At 41.4% G+C, this 14,622-nt stretch overlaps 3 protein-coding genes across 3 annotated transcripts; 2 read left to right on the forward strand and 1 right to left on the reverse strand.

The window, feature by feature from the left end:
• Positions 1 to 1,958: 1,958 nt before the first annotated feature.
• Positions 1,959 to 3,751, forward strand: LOC127754973 (NAC domain-containing protein 45). Its single transcript, XM_052280588.1, has 2 exons — positions 1,959 to 2,311; positions 2,477 to 3,751. Exons 1-2 carry the CDS (start codon positions 2,116 to 2,118, stop codon positions 3,358 to 3,360), a joined length of 1,080 nt encoding a protein of 359 aa, XP_052136548.1. The 5' UTR covers positions 1,959 to 2,115; the 3' UTR covers positions 3,361 to 3,751.
• A 3,268-nt stretch (positions 3,752 to 7,019) lies between these two features.
• LOC127755896 (uncharacterized) lies at positions 7,020 to 11,643 on the reverse strand. Its single transcript, XM_052281506.1, has 9 exons — positions 11,510 to 11,643; positions 11,293 to 11,402; positions 9,074 to 9,176; positions 8,876 to 8,935; positions 8,514 to 8,576; positions 8,128 to 8,325; positions 7,958 to 8,054; positions 7,663 to 7,877; positions 7,020 to 7,429 (listed from the first exon to the last, which is right to left on the reverse strand). Exons 2-9 carry the CDS (start codon positions 11,400 to 11,402, stop codon positions 7,337 to 7,339), a joined length of 939 nt encoding a protein of 312 aa, XP_052137466.1. The 5' UTR covers positions 11,510 to 11,643; the 3' UTR covers positions 7,020 to 7,336.
• A 907-nt stretch (positions 11,644 to 12,550) lies between these two features.
• Positions 12,551 to 14,229, forward strand: LOC127754046 (uncharacterized). The gene is made up of 5 exons (XM_052279498.1): positions 12,551 to 12,974; positions 13,172 to 13,236; positions 13,361 to 13,424; positions 13,552 to 13,698; positions 13,832 to 14,229. Exons 1-5 carry the CDS (start codon positions 12,683 to 12,685, stop codon positions 13,954 to 13,956), a joined length of 693 nt encoding a protein of 230 aa, XP_052135458.1. The 5' UTR covers positions 12,551 to 12,682; the 3' UTR covers positions 13,957 to 14,229.
• Positions 14,230 to 14,622: the final 393 nt, after the last annotated feature.

Below are 14,622 nucleotides of genomic sequence, written 5' to 3' on the forward strand. Positions count from 1 at the left end.
GACGAGACTGACGGGAAGGCAGTGTCGAGCAAGCATCCATTTGGAAAGTATTTGGCTTTCAAAACCCTTGCACATAGACTCTCTGGCGTAGCAATCAATCTCCATGCCTGACGAGCTAGTAAGGCTTGGTTGAAACATTTCATATCCCTAAATCCCAATCCTCCATGACTTTTCGGACTAGTAATCTTCTCCCATGCTATCCAATGGACCTTCTTAGGTGTGTAGCAAAGAAAGATTATAAATTTTGAGTATCATGTAATATAAATTCTACCTTTTCATAGAACCAATTAGTAGTACCATTTTTTTTCAAAGGAAAAATATAATATAGAGTACTCTTTTGAGGAGCCGTACATGTGTAGCAGATGAGTTTACCTAATTATATGAGTCGCCGGTCAACAAATGGAGCTAGCTAGCTAGCAAGTTAATTTCAACTCGATCCGCCCGGCCTCCAAATCCAACTTGCATGCATGCGCCCCTGCCCGGCCGAACAGATAAAGTGGACCACACATTTTGTGTGCTCTGGAAATTAAGGCATATATATGTACACATGTGCACAGATATATATTAGCACATGTTATATACTCCCTCCGTTTCAAAATGTAAGTCATTCTAGTATTTCCCACATTCATATTGATGTTATTGAATTTAGACATATATATCTATCTAGATTTATTAACATCAATACAAATATTGAAAATGCTAGAATGACTTACATCATGAAACGGAGGAAGTAGTAGCTTAATTGCTCTCGCATGGTCTAAGAGCTGATCCAACTTGGATAGTAGAGACTTCCATGCATGCTAGCTGTATATATGCCTGCAGCCTGAACCCTGAAGGTATGAAGTATGAACAGCCGTCATTATATATTTTTCATGATCGATGCAGACTGTTTCTTTGACCATATGCATGTATGAATAGGAGTACTGTACAGAATGGCCTAATATATATACACACGTTGCTGGCAATTAAGACCAACAGTCAAATATGTGTTGCTGCTGCATGTATGTTTCGTTCAACTGTTAAACTAACTTTGGGCCTAACTAAATGCACTTAATACGCAGTTGACACTTATATTAAGCAGAGTTCGTACTAGCTAACTAGCTGCACCGACGTCGTCGCAAGAACAATAACAGGTTAGAAAACACATGCATCTGGCACGCCCAGCTCATGCACTGCTACCTGTATAGTACGTGTACATATATAGTGGGATCTGACTAGGCGCTAAATGTAATTAGTAATTTGTAAAAACAGATCAAGATGACCAATTACCAAGAAATTACCAGCAGTAGTACAGTTAATATATAATCAACATGATGACGGCAATTGCAGCCCGAAACAGTCATACATATAAACTTCTGAAACTAAGACCTGTAAAGTTTTTTTTTCCTTGAAATTGAGGAATGACCTGCACAAACTCAACAGTAAAAATATCAAAGAAGAATAGACAAGCGCCTAGCTGAATTTTCCCAGCTGGATGAGAAAAGGAAAGAAAAAAAATATTGCCATTAGCAGATGAGAACAGTGATTTGTATCTTTGTCAGCACTATACATGAAAATAAAGAAGTCAAGTGGCGCCTTATCGTACCATAGAAGCCTTACGGACGACGGTTGGTTTCTCTTTAGGTCGGTTCCTAGCCGTCGCTGTCATCAGCACTAGCTGGCAAAACAGATTGAGGATTATAGAAGAAAAATATAATAATAATTCGACTATAAGATAGATGTGGATGTAATTAAGCTCAACTTGTATAAATCCGATTAATTTGACGGACATGATATTCTTCATATGGCAAGAGCCGCACTTAATCATAGTACATCCATTTCTTTATCATAATGAAACCGAGTGAGGAATTGTCTTCCTTGCTAACCAAGATTTTTGTGGGCTTCCTTGCTAGCAACCTCAAAACCAGGGAAAGGGTCTCAAAGCTTTATAAATAAACTCGCTGCCTTCTCTTGCTTTCCATTATACCTTTATCCCCTTCATTTCTGTTCCATTTCTCATCCATCGCGCGTCGTCTCCACCTTTGTTGCTTGTGCCACCAAGCTATCTCCTCCTCTCCTCTCTACTAGTGCTTCTGCTTGCTCGATCAGCAGTGAGCTTCAAGCTAGCTAGCAAGCATGGTGGAGACTAGTACATCCCTTGTGAAATTAGAGCAAGATGGCAGCTTGTTCTTGCCTCCAGGCTTCAGATTCCATCCCACAGATGCGGAGGTAATCTTGAGCTACCTCCTGCAGAAATTCCTCAACCCTAGCTTCACCTCCTTGCCAATCGGCGAGGTCGACCTCAACAAGTGCGAGCCATGGGATCTCCCAAGTAAGCCTCAAGTCTCATATGCTTACATCCTTAATTCTCTTCTTCTCTCTAGAGTCTAGACTAGATAGCTGTAGAGATGTAGATGCACAATTGCTTGGTTCTTGATGTTAATTTGTTTGTTCATGTATGTATCTGATTATTGATACAAATTAATTTGAATTGAAGGCAAGGCGAAGATGGGGGAGAAAGAATGGTACTTCTTCAGCCACAAGGACATGAAATACCCGACGGGGATGCGAACCAACCGAGCCACCAAAGAGGGATACTGGAAGGCCACCGGCAAGGACAGGGAGATCTTCAACCTGCAGCCTACCAGCTATGGAGGCAGCAGCAACAACAAGAATAATAAGCAGCTGGTTGGGATGAAGAAGACGCTTGTGTTCTACATGGGGAGAGCTCCCAAGGGCACCAAGACCAACTGGGTGATGCACGAGTTCCGTCTCCACGGCAACCTCCACAACCACCACCCAAACCTTCGTCTGAATCCCAAGGAAGAATGGGTTGTGTGCAAGGTGTTCCACAAGAAGCAGGGAGACGAAGCCATCAACAACCAGCAGCAGCAGCCACAGCCTGCCGTTGATCAGTACTCTGCCGGAACACCCAACAACGGCAGCTCCGTCGAAGCCGGCGACGACGACGACGACTTGTTCCAGCTCGACTCCATCATCGACCCCAGCATCTACTTCAGCAACTCATCAGCTGCCAACATCTTGTCGGCGCCGCCCAACATGTCCAATTCCGTCGTCGCTGCCAACTACGGTGCAAGTACGACGACGACTAGTACTGCTAGTGCTGGTAGCTTCCAGCAGCAGCCAAACTACTACAGCTTGATCAACAAAAGCATCAGCAGCAGCAATGTCTCCTCTTGGAATAATATGCCTCCACCTCCTCCTGTAGCTGGAGGAGGAGTCCATGGAATTGGAAGCAGCTACAGCTTGCAGCACCAGGCAGCAATGGTGAAAGCCCTACGAGATGTCATTCGTCTCCCAAATCCTCTTGGCATGCCGCAGTACAAGTTAGATGGTGCTTATCTATGGGACTCATCGTAATAGCTAGTGCTGCTGCTGCTGCTGCTTAATTACGTGCTGAGAATTTTTGGTGCTCGATCGGCTAGCTACTGCACTACTGAATTGAGCATATGCCTGGATACTTTGCATGGTCGTTTGGTCATCGAATTATTAGGAATATACTATATAGCTATACATTCGTGCAATTTTGTTGATTGCTTTGTTGTTTAGTTTTGGTCTTCTGTACAAAGATCATGACATTTTGCTTCGTGAGTTTCTTGCTGGTGATGCTGATTGATATATGTTCTCTTATGTTCTCTTACGGCACATATTTTTGGAACTTGCTATATAATACTCTAGCCTTTAATTTGGTGCCATTTGTGGATGAGACTTCTTCTGTTTGTTCTTTATTGTGATCGTATATATTTTGCTTTTGTGCACATGCTGCATTTTGTACCATTGTACATGTCACTTATTTCTTCATGGAGTAAATTGCAACATTGGTTGGATTTAGACTGGTGCCAATCAAAAGAAGTGGTGCAAAGGAATGAACAAGAGTGAGAGAGTATTTATCAGGTGCAAAGCAGAAAGCACAATCAGTTTATTACCCTTTTCCTTTTCCTAATCTTGTCTTGTATGTAAGCTTGCTACACAAGTTAGGAGTGTGGCCTTGAGGTTAGCACAGCTAGCAAGCACAGCACTACAGCTTGGTGCAAGCTAGCTAAGCACTGTCAGAATAAATTGACTGTCAGATAATCACGTGCAGCCAGTTCGCTGTATAAGTTGGACGGCGCATGCAAGGCCATGTGGTGATGTCTATTGTCATGTGATATACACTAATAAGCTAGTTGGCTTTGGAGAAGTTAACCACGAAAACGGCGTAGTATCTATGTATACCTAGCTAAGAGAATAATCGAAATATATACAAGCCAGCTGCTAGCTAGTAACCAATGTCAGGATCGATAGCAACGACATGAATAATCTTTTGTATCTGGCTGCTCTGAATTAATTATATATGACCATGTTTAATTATTGTTGGATCATTCTGTATATGGCAGCTCTGAATTAGGAAACGGACACGGATTTTCTACACCTAGGTACTAGCGCTGCTTACTCAGCTTTTGACATTTTGTTCCTTCTTCAGTAAAGAAAAAATATTGTGCATAATGTGTTTACATGGAGCCAATTAATTCTTTGTGCCTTGAGTATATGGAACCCATCATATGGTGTGTACAGACCTTAATTTCCTACCCTTAGGCAGGGTTTTTACTTTCGGTTTTCACCGAAAAATTTCGGTGTAACCAAAATTCCATTTTTTTTGGGGGAATTTCAGAACCCTTTTTTTGCCTGAAATTGTTTGAAAATTTAATAAATTTTGACCAATCCATAAAAATGAAAATGTTCAAAAAAATTCGGACAAGATATTTGCTTGCCGGAGGGGAGGGAAATTATTGAAATTTCAGAAATTTCAAACCGGAATTGAAATCCCTGCCCTTAGAGCTGGGGTTGTGACAAAACTCTCTTTTATTCAAATTGACATCTTCTTGTGTCGGTTTGTTAAAAAAATTATAGAACTCATATAACTTAGTAATAATGCCTCGATGAATAAACCTGAAGATTGAGGTGCAGTTACCGGCTGCTAGCTGAGATGTAACCAATAATGCAGTAGTAACTGATAAGTTTTCAGGCCAGCCATGGATTTGGGATCCAGCTTGTCTGCACTGTAAAATGCAAAAAGAAAGTAAGATTAGAATTATACTCCCTCCATCTCAGAATGTTTGACGCCGTTGACTTTTTTTTAAATGTTTAACCATTCGTCTTATTCAAAAAATTTAAGTAATTATTAATTCTTTTCTATCATTTGATTTATTGTTAAATATACTTTTACATATACATATAGTTTTACACATTTCACAAAAGTTTTTTGAATAAGACGAACGGTTAAACATGTTTAAAAAAGTTAACGGTGTCAAACGTTTAGGTAAGCAGGGAGTATATGACTATATGAGTACGTTTCAACCTGCATCTGGGCATCTTTCCTGCCTAAAAGTCAGGTGCAAGCAAGGTTTCTGCTGTGCCATATTGCAGTTTTTGGACTCAGGAACCATCCAACAAAGAACAATGCATATAATAAATTATGCATCATTTTTTTCATCTTAAATTCAGATGGATGCATGATCTTTTCAGCATCACATCACAAAATGGAGTTTCTTTACTCCCAAGTGCTAGCTACATAGTACCTTCAGTTTTAAAATTAAAGATGATATGCCTGTCCATTGATTGTAAAGTTGCAACTCTCGAGTATCTTTCTCGCTTGCATGCAGCTGAGACTGAGAATTGCATGCCATGCATGACCCCCAAGAGCCATGCAAACAAGCACTTATGTGGCAACCTATCTATGGGCCAACATGCTGTCGTTGTTGCCGACAATTGGAAATCTCAAGCGTTGCAGTCTGACCAAAATTACTTTCAGCAAAATCGGTTTCAACCGCTAATTAAAGAGTAGTAAATAGATTGTAATGGACAGTAGTAGCAAGGAGATCTCGTTGCCGTACATGTGTATTTAGCAACCTGAAGAGAGTATTTCTAGAATTTAGTAGTTCGACGTATCTGAACAAGTGGCAGCATTTGCAGAGGGTGTTGGTCAAGAAAAACAACAACAAGAAACAGTTTCGTCAGAGCACGCAAAGGAGAATTGCTTTTGGATTGTATATATGCCTTCATCTCACTAGTGCTCCATGTGTACGGATGACGTAATGTTTATCATCTGATCCGTAACAAAACATTATAGCAGTCATCTTAATTATTGACATCTTATTTTTCAATGATTAGCATGATTACATAGATGATGATTTGGTTAAAAGGTACTGCTTTAGGAAGTTATTGTCCACCCATTAATTATCTCCCGTTAATTTATGTAAACAGATAGAATTATCTGGCGATGTACTCGCTCGTTCCGTCCCATAATAAAAATTTAAATTCTAAGAAAAAAAATCTGAACATACACTATATTTAAAATCATCTTCAGTGTTTGAATTTTTTTATAAGACGGAGGTATTAGTACTTAATCCCTTTCCTTCTCTAACGGGACGACAACATTTAAGGAAAACATAGTCATGCAATTTTATAATCATTTCCCCTAAACTATACTCATAGGATATGATTAATTATGTAGGTGCCACAAATTTCCAGATATACTTCAGTGCTAAGCAAAGATATATAGATTAGATAGACCTGTAGCATAAAGGACAAATTGACCCAGAGAGAGGAAAGGAGTGCATATAGTCGTGTAGTCCATCAATTTTCTTGTTTTGTCGAAACATGGCAATCGCTTCCCATCTGAATCATGTAATCACTTGAGCAATAAGGTTTCTCTGACAGTAACATCACCAGTGAAAGGCAGAACCACTCAGGCGCAAAGTACCTTAATCACTGTCACAATCAGACTGGTAATGCATCGCGAAATATGATTGAAATATTACGCGATTGATTGATTAACAAGTAATGATAAATGATAGGGTGCTAGCACCACAAACTCTCAAGTAATAACCTATAGAATAAGCAACAACCATTAATAACGAAACATCTTCAGCTGGCAAAAGGACTAATGAGAGTACAAGACTGTATTTCACCTACAGAGAATCAAATGCAATGCAATTCCGGAGAAAAGATATTCATGATGGATTTGTTCACAGTATATGTATGAAAGAATCACAAGGTTTTATTAGATGAATTGTATAACATCTTATTGGCTACTCGGAGTCCTGAATTCCAGCTTATTCACACAGCAAACACTGGAGGTAGTGTTATATGGTACAACCCAAGGCTTGAACTTGTACGTATTGAAATGTAATATTCCACCAAAAATTGACTGCAAATTGCAGCTGGCTCATTAAAATACATAAGGCATCAAGTAGCGAACTTACTATATGCACAATACATTTCCTGCTACATCAGCTATTCAATTTTTCCCTAGCACTTGCCCTGAGTTTCCATTCAGAACTGCTTTAAAATGGGCTTATGATTCCGGGGGAGCGTCGAACTTTGATGGGGTATCAATTCCCATCATACATTTGAGTCCTGATATCAAGATGATCAGCAGCACTATTCCCTGCATATAATACATAACTGTGAGAAAATAACTCTTGGATAACAGATATTGATAGAGATAAACATTTTACAGGTGAAGTAGCAAAGATGTAATTCGCAGTTTGCAGTCAAGCCAACGACAACATTGAACTACTACTAAACTGATTACCGTTTTTGTTTGATATGTACGGGCTTAAGTTCACGTTGACAGAAAGAAAGGTAAACAAAAACATAGGAGTCCATGAGACAACTTACAACAAAGCTTCCTTCCAGCAGAGTTGATTTTACTAAGCACTCCCCGTCACATTTTCCACGGCCAGGTTTAGTAGTATTGGTCTTCTCTGCGAGGTACCTGCCTAATGGTAGGTTTGAAGGGTTCTCTAGCAAACCAAAGGGCTGAGAAGCATAAAGAATCGTATATTTAGCTCCAGACTTCTTCAGCAGAGTAACCAGCTCAGAAAGCAACTCCCCTACAGAAACAACAGCAAAACATTAGGGTACAGTTGTATATTTGAGGTGAAAACACCAACCTAGCATCTTTTGACCTAACCTTCTGATTTTGTGTTATCCTTGAAACCACCATCACAGAAGACAATCAGATCAGTCTGTCCACTCGGGTTCTTTTTAGTTTGTGATGCCACCAATCCCTGGAATGTACATGTGGTCAATAAATGGAAAAGAGGAATTGGAAGAAGTACCAAAAGAACTATAAAAACTTACATGAATGGAATCCATGTTGTGATGTTTGTTCAGATCTTCACTTACAGAACAGGTGTCTGTGTAGGTGATATGATTATCTCCGAAACCATTGTTGCAATTCTCAGCAAACCCAGATAGCAATGACTTCTCCAATTTGTCATCATCTGACATGGCAATGTAGGGGAATGCCATGGAAAACTCGGAGCTTGCAAAGGAGTTCTAGTAAAGAACATATATGTTATAAGCATTTAGAAATCTTTAAGCTTTCAGTTATATAACAACTAGGGGAGATACAAATATGTGGATGCGTACATCCGTTATGGATGTCGAGGTCGGTTTAATCCATTATCTGAAAAAGGGGAGATACAAATATGGGGGAAGGGCAAAAGAAGAGCAATTATGAATACCTTCAGCGTGTCTACTAAAGTAGAATCAGCTTGCTTATCTTTAGAAATGTCTGACGATTGTAGCTACAGGAACAATAAGTTATCAGTCAGTTTCAACTGACGCATTGAAAAATTGAAACAACATCATAACATGAATTACTTGGTCTAGCAATAATTTGACATACAGATTCAAACATGAGAATTTGGCAATGTTACAACCTCTTAGTATTGAACATTACCATCTACCAGAAACACTAAGAAGAAATGCACTCCAGTTCTTTTATCAATGTGGAGTGAATTGATAATTATGCACACATTGCAACCAGTGAAGACCTAAACACTAGTTCACAAACAGTACGGAATGAATGGGAGTCAATAAGTACCTTCGAGCCAAGAAAAAGAACTGCAACATCAACACTCTTTGCATGATCCTCCCTTGAACACTAAAAATAAAATCACAATGTTATGAATTGTTTAAGACTTAAATTTTGTGCACAATAAGAACAGATACTGCAATGAAGTTGGCCAGTTGTTCGTGAATTGAGGTGCATCAACTAGGACGTGGGGGGAACTCAACTCACCACCAAGTTTGACCAACCACCTTCTTCAAGAACAGATTTCACTAAGCTCTTCGGGGATACTGTCTGATAATGGACTATTTCTTTAGCCTCATCAGAAGAGAATCTGGAGAGTAAGGTAAATAAAATGTAACTTAAACAACTAAACCCAGATCAAATTTGATTAAAAGAACCACAGAAAGGTCCATAAATATTTTCAATATGAAGTGGTAATTCCAATCTAGCCAGCAAGTAACTAAAACTGTGAGGCACCAACAAAAATGGGTGACCCTCATATCAGACTATCAGAGGTATGCATGACATTGTCATCTACAGTACAAACCAGGTGCAACATAGGCAACAGTTAGTGACAAAGTTGCATTACTCCACTGCTTTAGTGTTCTCATTATCCAGGTGCTGTGGCAGTCTTGTCGTTGGCAAGACTGGAAGCCGGCCAACGGTGGGGCGTTGGTTGGGTGTGGCGGAAGCCATGTGCCGCCGATGTTTAGATGGTGGTTTCGGATTGGGCAACGGACCATGGCAGTAGGAGGTTCCAAGCGAAAGTTTAGCCCAATCTTTGGGCCAACAGTGTCTACGCTTTCAGGCGTGGTAACCCTCCTGAGGGCATTGTTGAGGTACCTCTCCTCCCTCGGCAAGGAGCTCTAGGTGAAAACCTTGTCCCGTTTTTGGGACGGATGACGACGGCGTCTTTTGGCGTCGCGACCCTCCTGAGGGCATCGTTTTAGAGTCTTCGCGTCGTGGTGGTGTTGTTGGCCCGGTGGCGATCGGTCTCGCATAGCGACGGCTGGTTCGGTGCTCGGCTCCCCTCTCTGTAGCGTGTGTTTGGACGGTTGGCACTTGGTTCGGGGCGTGTGCTCTGGTGCACATCCTTCCTCGACAGCTAGCTGTCGATGTAAAACCTTTTCTTGTAACTTTTCTTCCGATCTTAATTACATTGAATGACCTCCTTCGGTCATTCCGGCAAAAGGGTTGTTATTGCTCAAGAACTCCCCATAGCTTATTTAATGGAACTCATGGTTTCAAGTTCTTTTTCAATTAGAGGCCAAAGATTGTCCATATAAAATAAGAATCGAAGCTACCAAAAAAATCGTACTTTTTTTAGAACCAGCCATGGAGCTCTATAACTAACTTTTAGCAGGATTCCAGTTGGATTGCAAGTTTCCATGCAAGAAGACAGCATATCTAACGGCCACATGCACGGATGTACCTCTATCAACTAAGGAAAGCACGCTTAAGACATAAGTGTGCAGCATTACTACAACCCCCATAGAGAAAACATAGAAAAGCTCCCTAGCTGAGATAACAAAATCTAAGCAGATAATTGTTTTTGAAGCAAGCCATAATATTCCAGTGTGCACTGTGCAAAATCAAATGCAAAAATGGAGGCCTGTTTTAACTGATACCCTACTTGACTTTCCTAATATCAACAGAAACAGGAGTGAGCATGTTAGAAAAGCTGAACAAATCTGTAACACAAAACCTAAGTGGCACCAACAAGACAATCTCTGTTCTTCGTTGTAACGAGAAGGTTTTGATATTTATATAACAGATCACATGAACAAAAATGAAAGGGTACTAAATGGGTATGGGTTTCATTCTTTCCTCACATCAACCTTCCACTATTCTACTTCCAAACTGAGATTTCTCTCAACCACCCTACTCCACCCTCCACCAAATGAATTGTACTTTGACAAAAGAAATTATAAATTTACTCTCTGCAGCAAAATGGCACGCTGATGTAAAATAGTAGCAGGAAATGTGCAAGGTAACAACTGCCTGATCAGTATAAGTTGAAAACTCCGAAATCATCCAGCTATGGGATTTATGGTTGTTATAGATTTAAAAACCTCCATATTGATTGTTTGTACAGAATGATGGATGAGGATGCAATTTCAAAGGAATATGGTTTATCTGGACCCCATGAGACAATGCGAGGATCACTCCTGGGAATGGCCAAAAAGATTCTATCATCTATGGCACACAGGGCTAGAGTCAAGGGTGTGACCTTAGATACAGAGAAAATTAATTATCCGATCATGAAACCTCTAAGTTGCATGCACACCTCATGAGTAATATTTTAATATACCAAAGTTGCAATATTTTGTAAGTGAGGCAACAGGATTCACTAAAAATCGTTAACATTAATAACACGTTCATACATTTCTAACAAAAGGGATCTCAGGCTTGAAACGATGAAAAAGAGAAGCGCGGCAACAAGTTACCCGTAGTTCTTGGGCGCCCAGAGGAAGGCAGGCCCCATCACCGGAGCCGCGGCTGACACCTGCGCAAGGAGGAGCATCACGGCCACCGCCGCCGCCCAGGCAGCCGCCATCTGATCGGATCGGGCCCAAATTAGACACCCCGGAACAAAAATCAGGACAACTGATGACAAAAAACCGATCCGCACCGCCAAGCACAGAGATCTGAGAGAGATCTTACCTTGGCGCGAAGAGAAGCAGGGAACCCGGATTGGGGATTTCGGACTCGTGCAGGCTCTCGCCCTCCTCTGCGTGGCGAGATGTTGTTGTTCGTCGTTGTGGAAGAAGGGGCAAGTTGCTAACCACGATTACCTTTTTTTTTTCGCGAGAGAGACTGGCGTGTGGGTCCGGAAGTGGACCTGAGTGAGCCGGCCCAAGCCCAGACAGCATTAGGCCCCAAGCGTATTGGGCTTTTTTGCTGACCTGGCCTGATGTAGGATGTTTAATTTTTCTTTTTGAAATTTAGAGGATGTTTAATTTTGTTTTTGAAATTTATATGTTGCTTAAATGATTAATTAATCAGATGTGGGTTGTATTGAATATTTTCCTACTGGAGTAATAATAATATGGAAATATACTAACGCTTCTATGCTGTGAACTGTGTTGCATTGCACGTCTAGAGAAACAAACAAATATTGTAAGAAAAATGTGTAAAACCGCTAATAGAATAAACTGATACTATGGATGAAGCTTACATTACATCATACCAAGCCAATGGGTGTAAATTTTGCTTGAAGAGTTCGAATACACCTTCGCTTTCTCTCACTGACTAACTAACCTTTATTCTCAAGTTTTTCTCAATGCAGGTGAGTCATCCAAACAAACCCTCTTCGGAGAATAACTAATGGAGCTAAATTTCTCTAGAGACTCAACCAGATACAATATTCATTGTGTGTTTTTTTTTTCTTCTCTTGAGACTCAAACAAGCTAAATTATTCATTATGCATTTTTCCTATTTATGCACTGCTAAAAGATTACTGCAATGTTAATCCTGGAGTACTCTTTTTTTTTTCTGTGAAATTTGGAGGAGTGTTATTGTTTCATCTAAAATTACTCTTAAAAATGTGTTTGAGGAAAAAAATATTTGTGTACAGTACAGCAGAAGCAGACTAGCAGAGTGGGACCATAGGGCAACAGGAGAATCCGACAATGACCAAGCAGTGAACCTCGACCACCAACAGATGAAGGTGAAGAGCAACTGATTGGCCATGAGTCCAGAGATAGCATTGAACACAGGACAAACAACCTGAATTCTATCTCCATTGATCCACAAAGAAATCAAGAAGCGAATAAAAAAGCAAGGCACTGCATTCCCCTGCCACTGCTGAGCAGTGAGCACAAATCACAGACACAAATGGAAGCAGCAGTGGCTACTCCTTCCTTGCTCTTCTCTAGCCCAACCCCCAGGAGGCCTTCCTCCTGCTTGCCTCCTCCTCCTCCTTGCAGCAGCAGCAGCAGCAGCTACGCCTCCCATGGTTTCAAGCTGCTGCAGCCGCAGTTGCTGTTCATCAATCGGCTAACCAGCAGAAACAGCAACGGGAGTAGCAGAAGAAGCATTTCCATTTTGTCGCTGAGGTGCTCTTCCAGTGGCACTGACAGCGCGTCTTCTTCCGCCACTTCAGAAAGATGGGTTCTCGAGCCTGCAGGTTAGTCTGCTTTCGATACTTACTTGTAATGCAATGTCGATATCCCTAGTGAATTGACTCATGCTTGTGCCTCCCTGCTTAATCATAGTATCGTCATCTTACCAACTTTTAAGCTGGTCTGAAGAAAAAATTGCAAAACAGAACACAGCAGCAATATTCGTGAGTTTATTGTTGTCCACCTGATTGTTGAATTGCAGGAGACGGCGATTGGCGTCATATCGGGTACCGCGTCGCACGACCCGGCGGCTTCCAGATAGCATCCGTATGTCTCCCTTTGTTTCTACCTTCCCAGAAATTCTCTGGATATCCTTGCCATGTAACCGTGCTAGCTCAGCTGCAGCCGGGTGTTTTCTTGGATGAATGAATGTATTGTGTTGTGTGTGCAGGAGGCGGCGGTGACGGTGGGTCGGGTTCCTGAACAGGCTGACATCGTCCTGTCTGTCGCAACAGGTAGTAGCAGTATACGCAGCAGCTCATTCATTCACTTGATTGCTCTGTCCACAATTCATCAGACAGACATATGTAGCTAACTAAGCTGCTGCAAATGAACTAAAATGGAATGGCATGAAAATTGCAGTTTCTGGGACGCACGCACGGCTGGAGAAGAAAGAGGGGAGCTTGTTGGTAACAGACCTGGAGAGCACGAATGGCACCTACATCAACGAGAGGCGCCTCACCCCGGGTTTCCCCACTCCCATCGATCCCGGCAGCCTCCTCATTTTTGGTACTACTTCTTATTACTGCTAATCCGTACAACTCTCTGCATAATCCATACAACTCGCAGAATCTCTTCTTCTTCGTTGTGATCAGACATTCAGACTGTGCTTGTTCCCCTTTTGCATTGTATTGCATTGCAGGTGACATCCACCTGGCCATGTTCCGTGTCTCCAAGATGATCGTCGATGTGTCCAGTGACACCAATGGAGCTGAGCAGGAAGCTGAGACGGCTCAAGTATCAGCGGCAACTCAACAAACCAATTAGCAACCTCCCTCTTGCCATCTACTGCTTAATGCTGAAGGCAAGCAGCTCAAGAAGCACCAGCTGTTACCCAATGCCTGACATGAAGGGCATGTTACGAACGACAGAGTTTCTTTGCAAATAAGTGCATACAGATGTTGTGTGATAGGAATGTCATCTCATCTGTATTATCTAAAAATAATGAACGTCATCTGTAGCCATTAAGAAAATTCACGAAGCAACAACTCTGCATATCAATAGAGAGCACATATTGGTATCCCTACGATCAATCGAAAATGCATTTATTAAGTACCAAAGAAAGATGTACTAGAACATTCAATAGTTTAACACATGAGGGGAAAAAACGCTGCGCTTGTAGTTTCGGCTGTTGTTAGCTTCATGTGCTGGCTAACCGCTCCCACAGTCCTGGCAACAACACCACAGCACAAGCTGGGGAATGCATGGGAGCTTGAACAAATACTCTGCTTAATTTATTTCAAACAGAGGTTGGACAATGTCACTGAACTCCTAGTTAGTAGTAATCAAGTGCCCTAGGCAGTGAGTGTTCTTGGTCTCCAAGCGCTTGCAAGGAAACAACTCCAGGAGAGCCAGATAGGGGTACTCGCACCGTTGATTAGCTATGGTAGATTCGCCCCCAATAACAAGCGCAACAAACGAACAGATAAAAGA

Source organism: Oryza glaberrima, chromosome 11 (genome assembly GCF_000147395.1).
Source record: "Oryza glaberrima chromosome 11, OglaRS2, whole genome shotgun sequence".
NCBI classification, from domain to species: domain Eukaryota; kingdom Viridiplantae; phylum Streptophyta; class Magnoliopsida; order Poales; family Poaceae; genus Oryza; species Oryza glaberrima.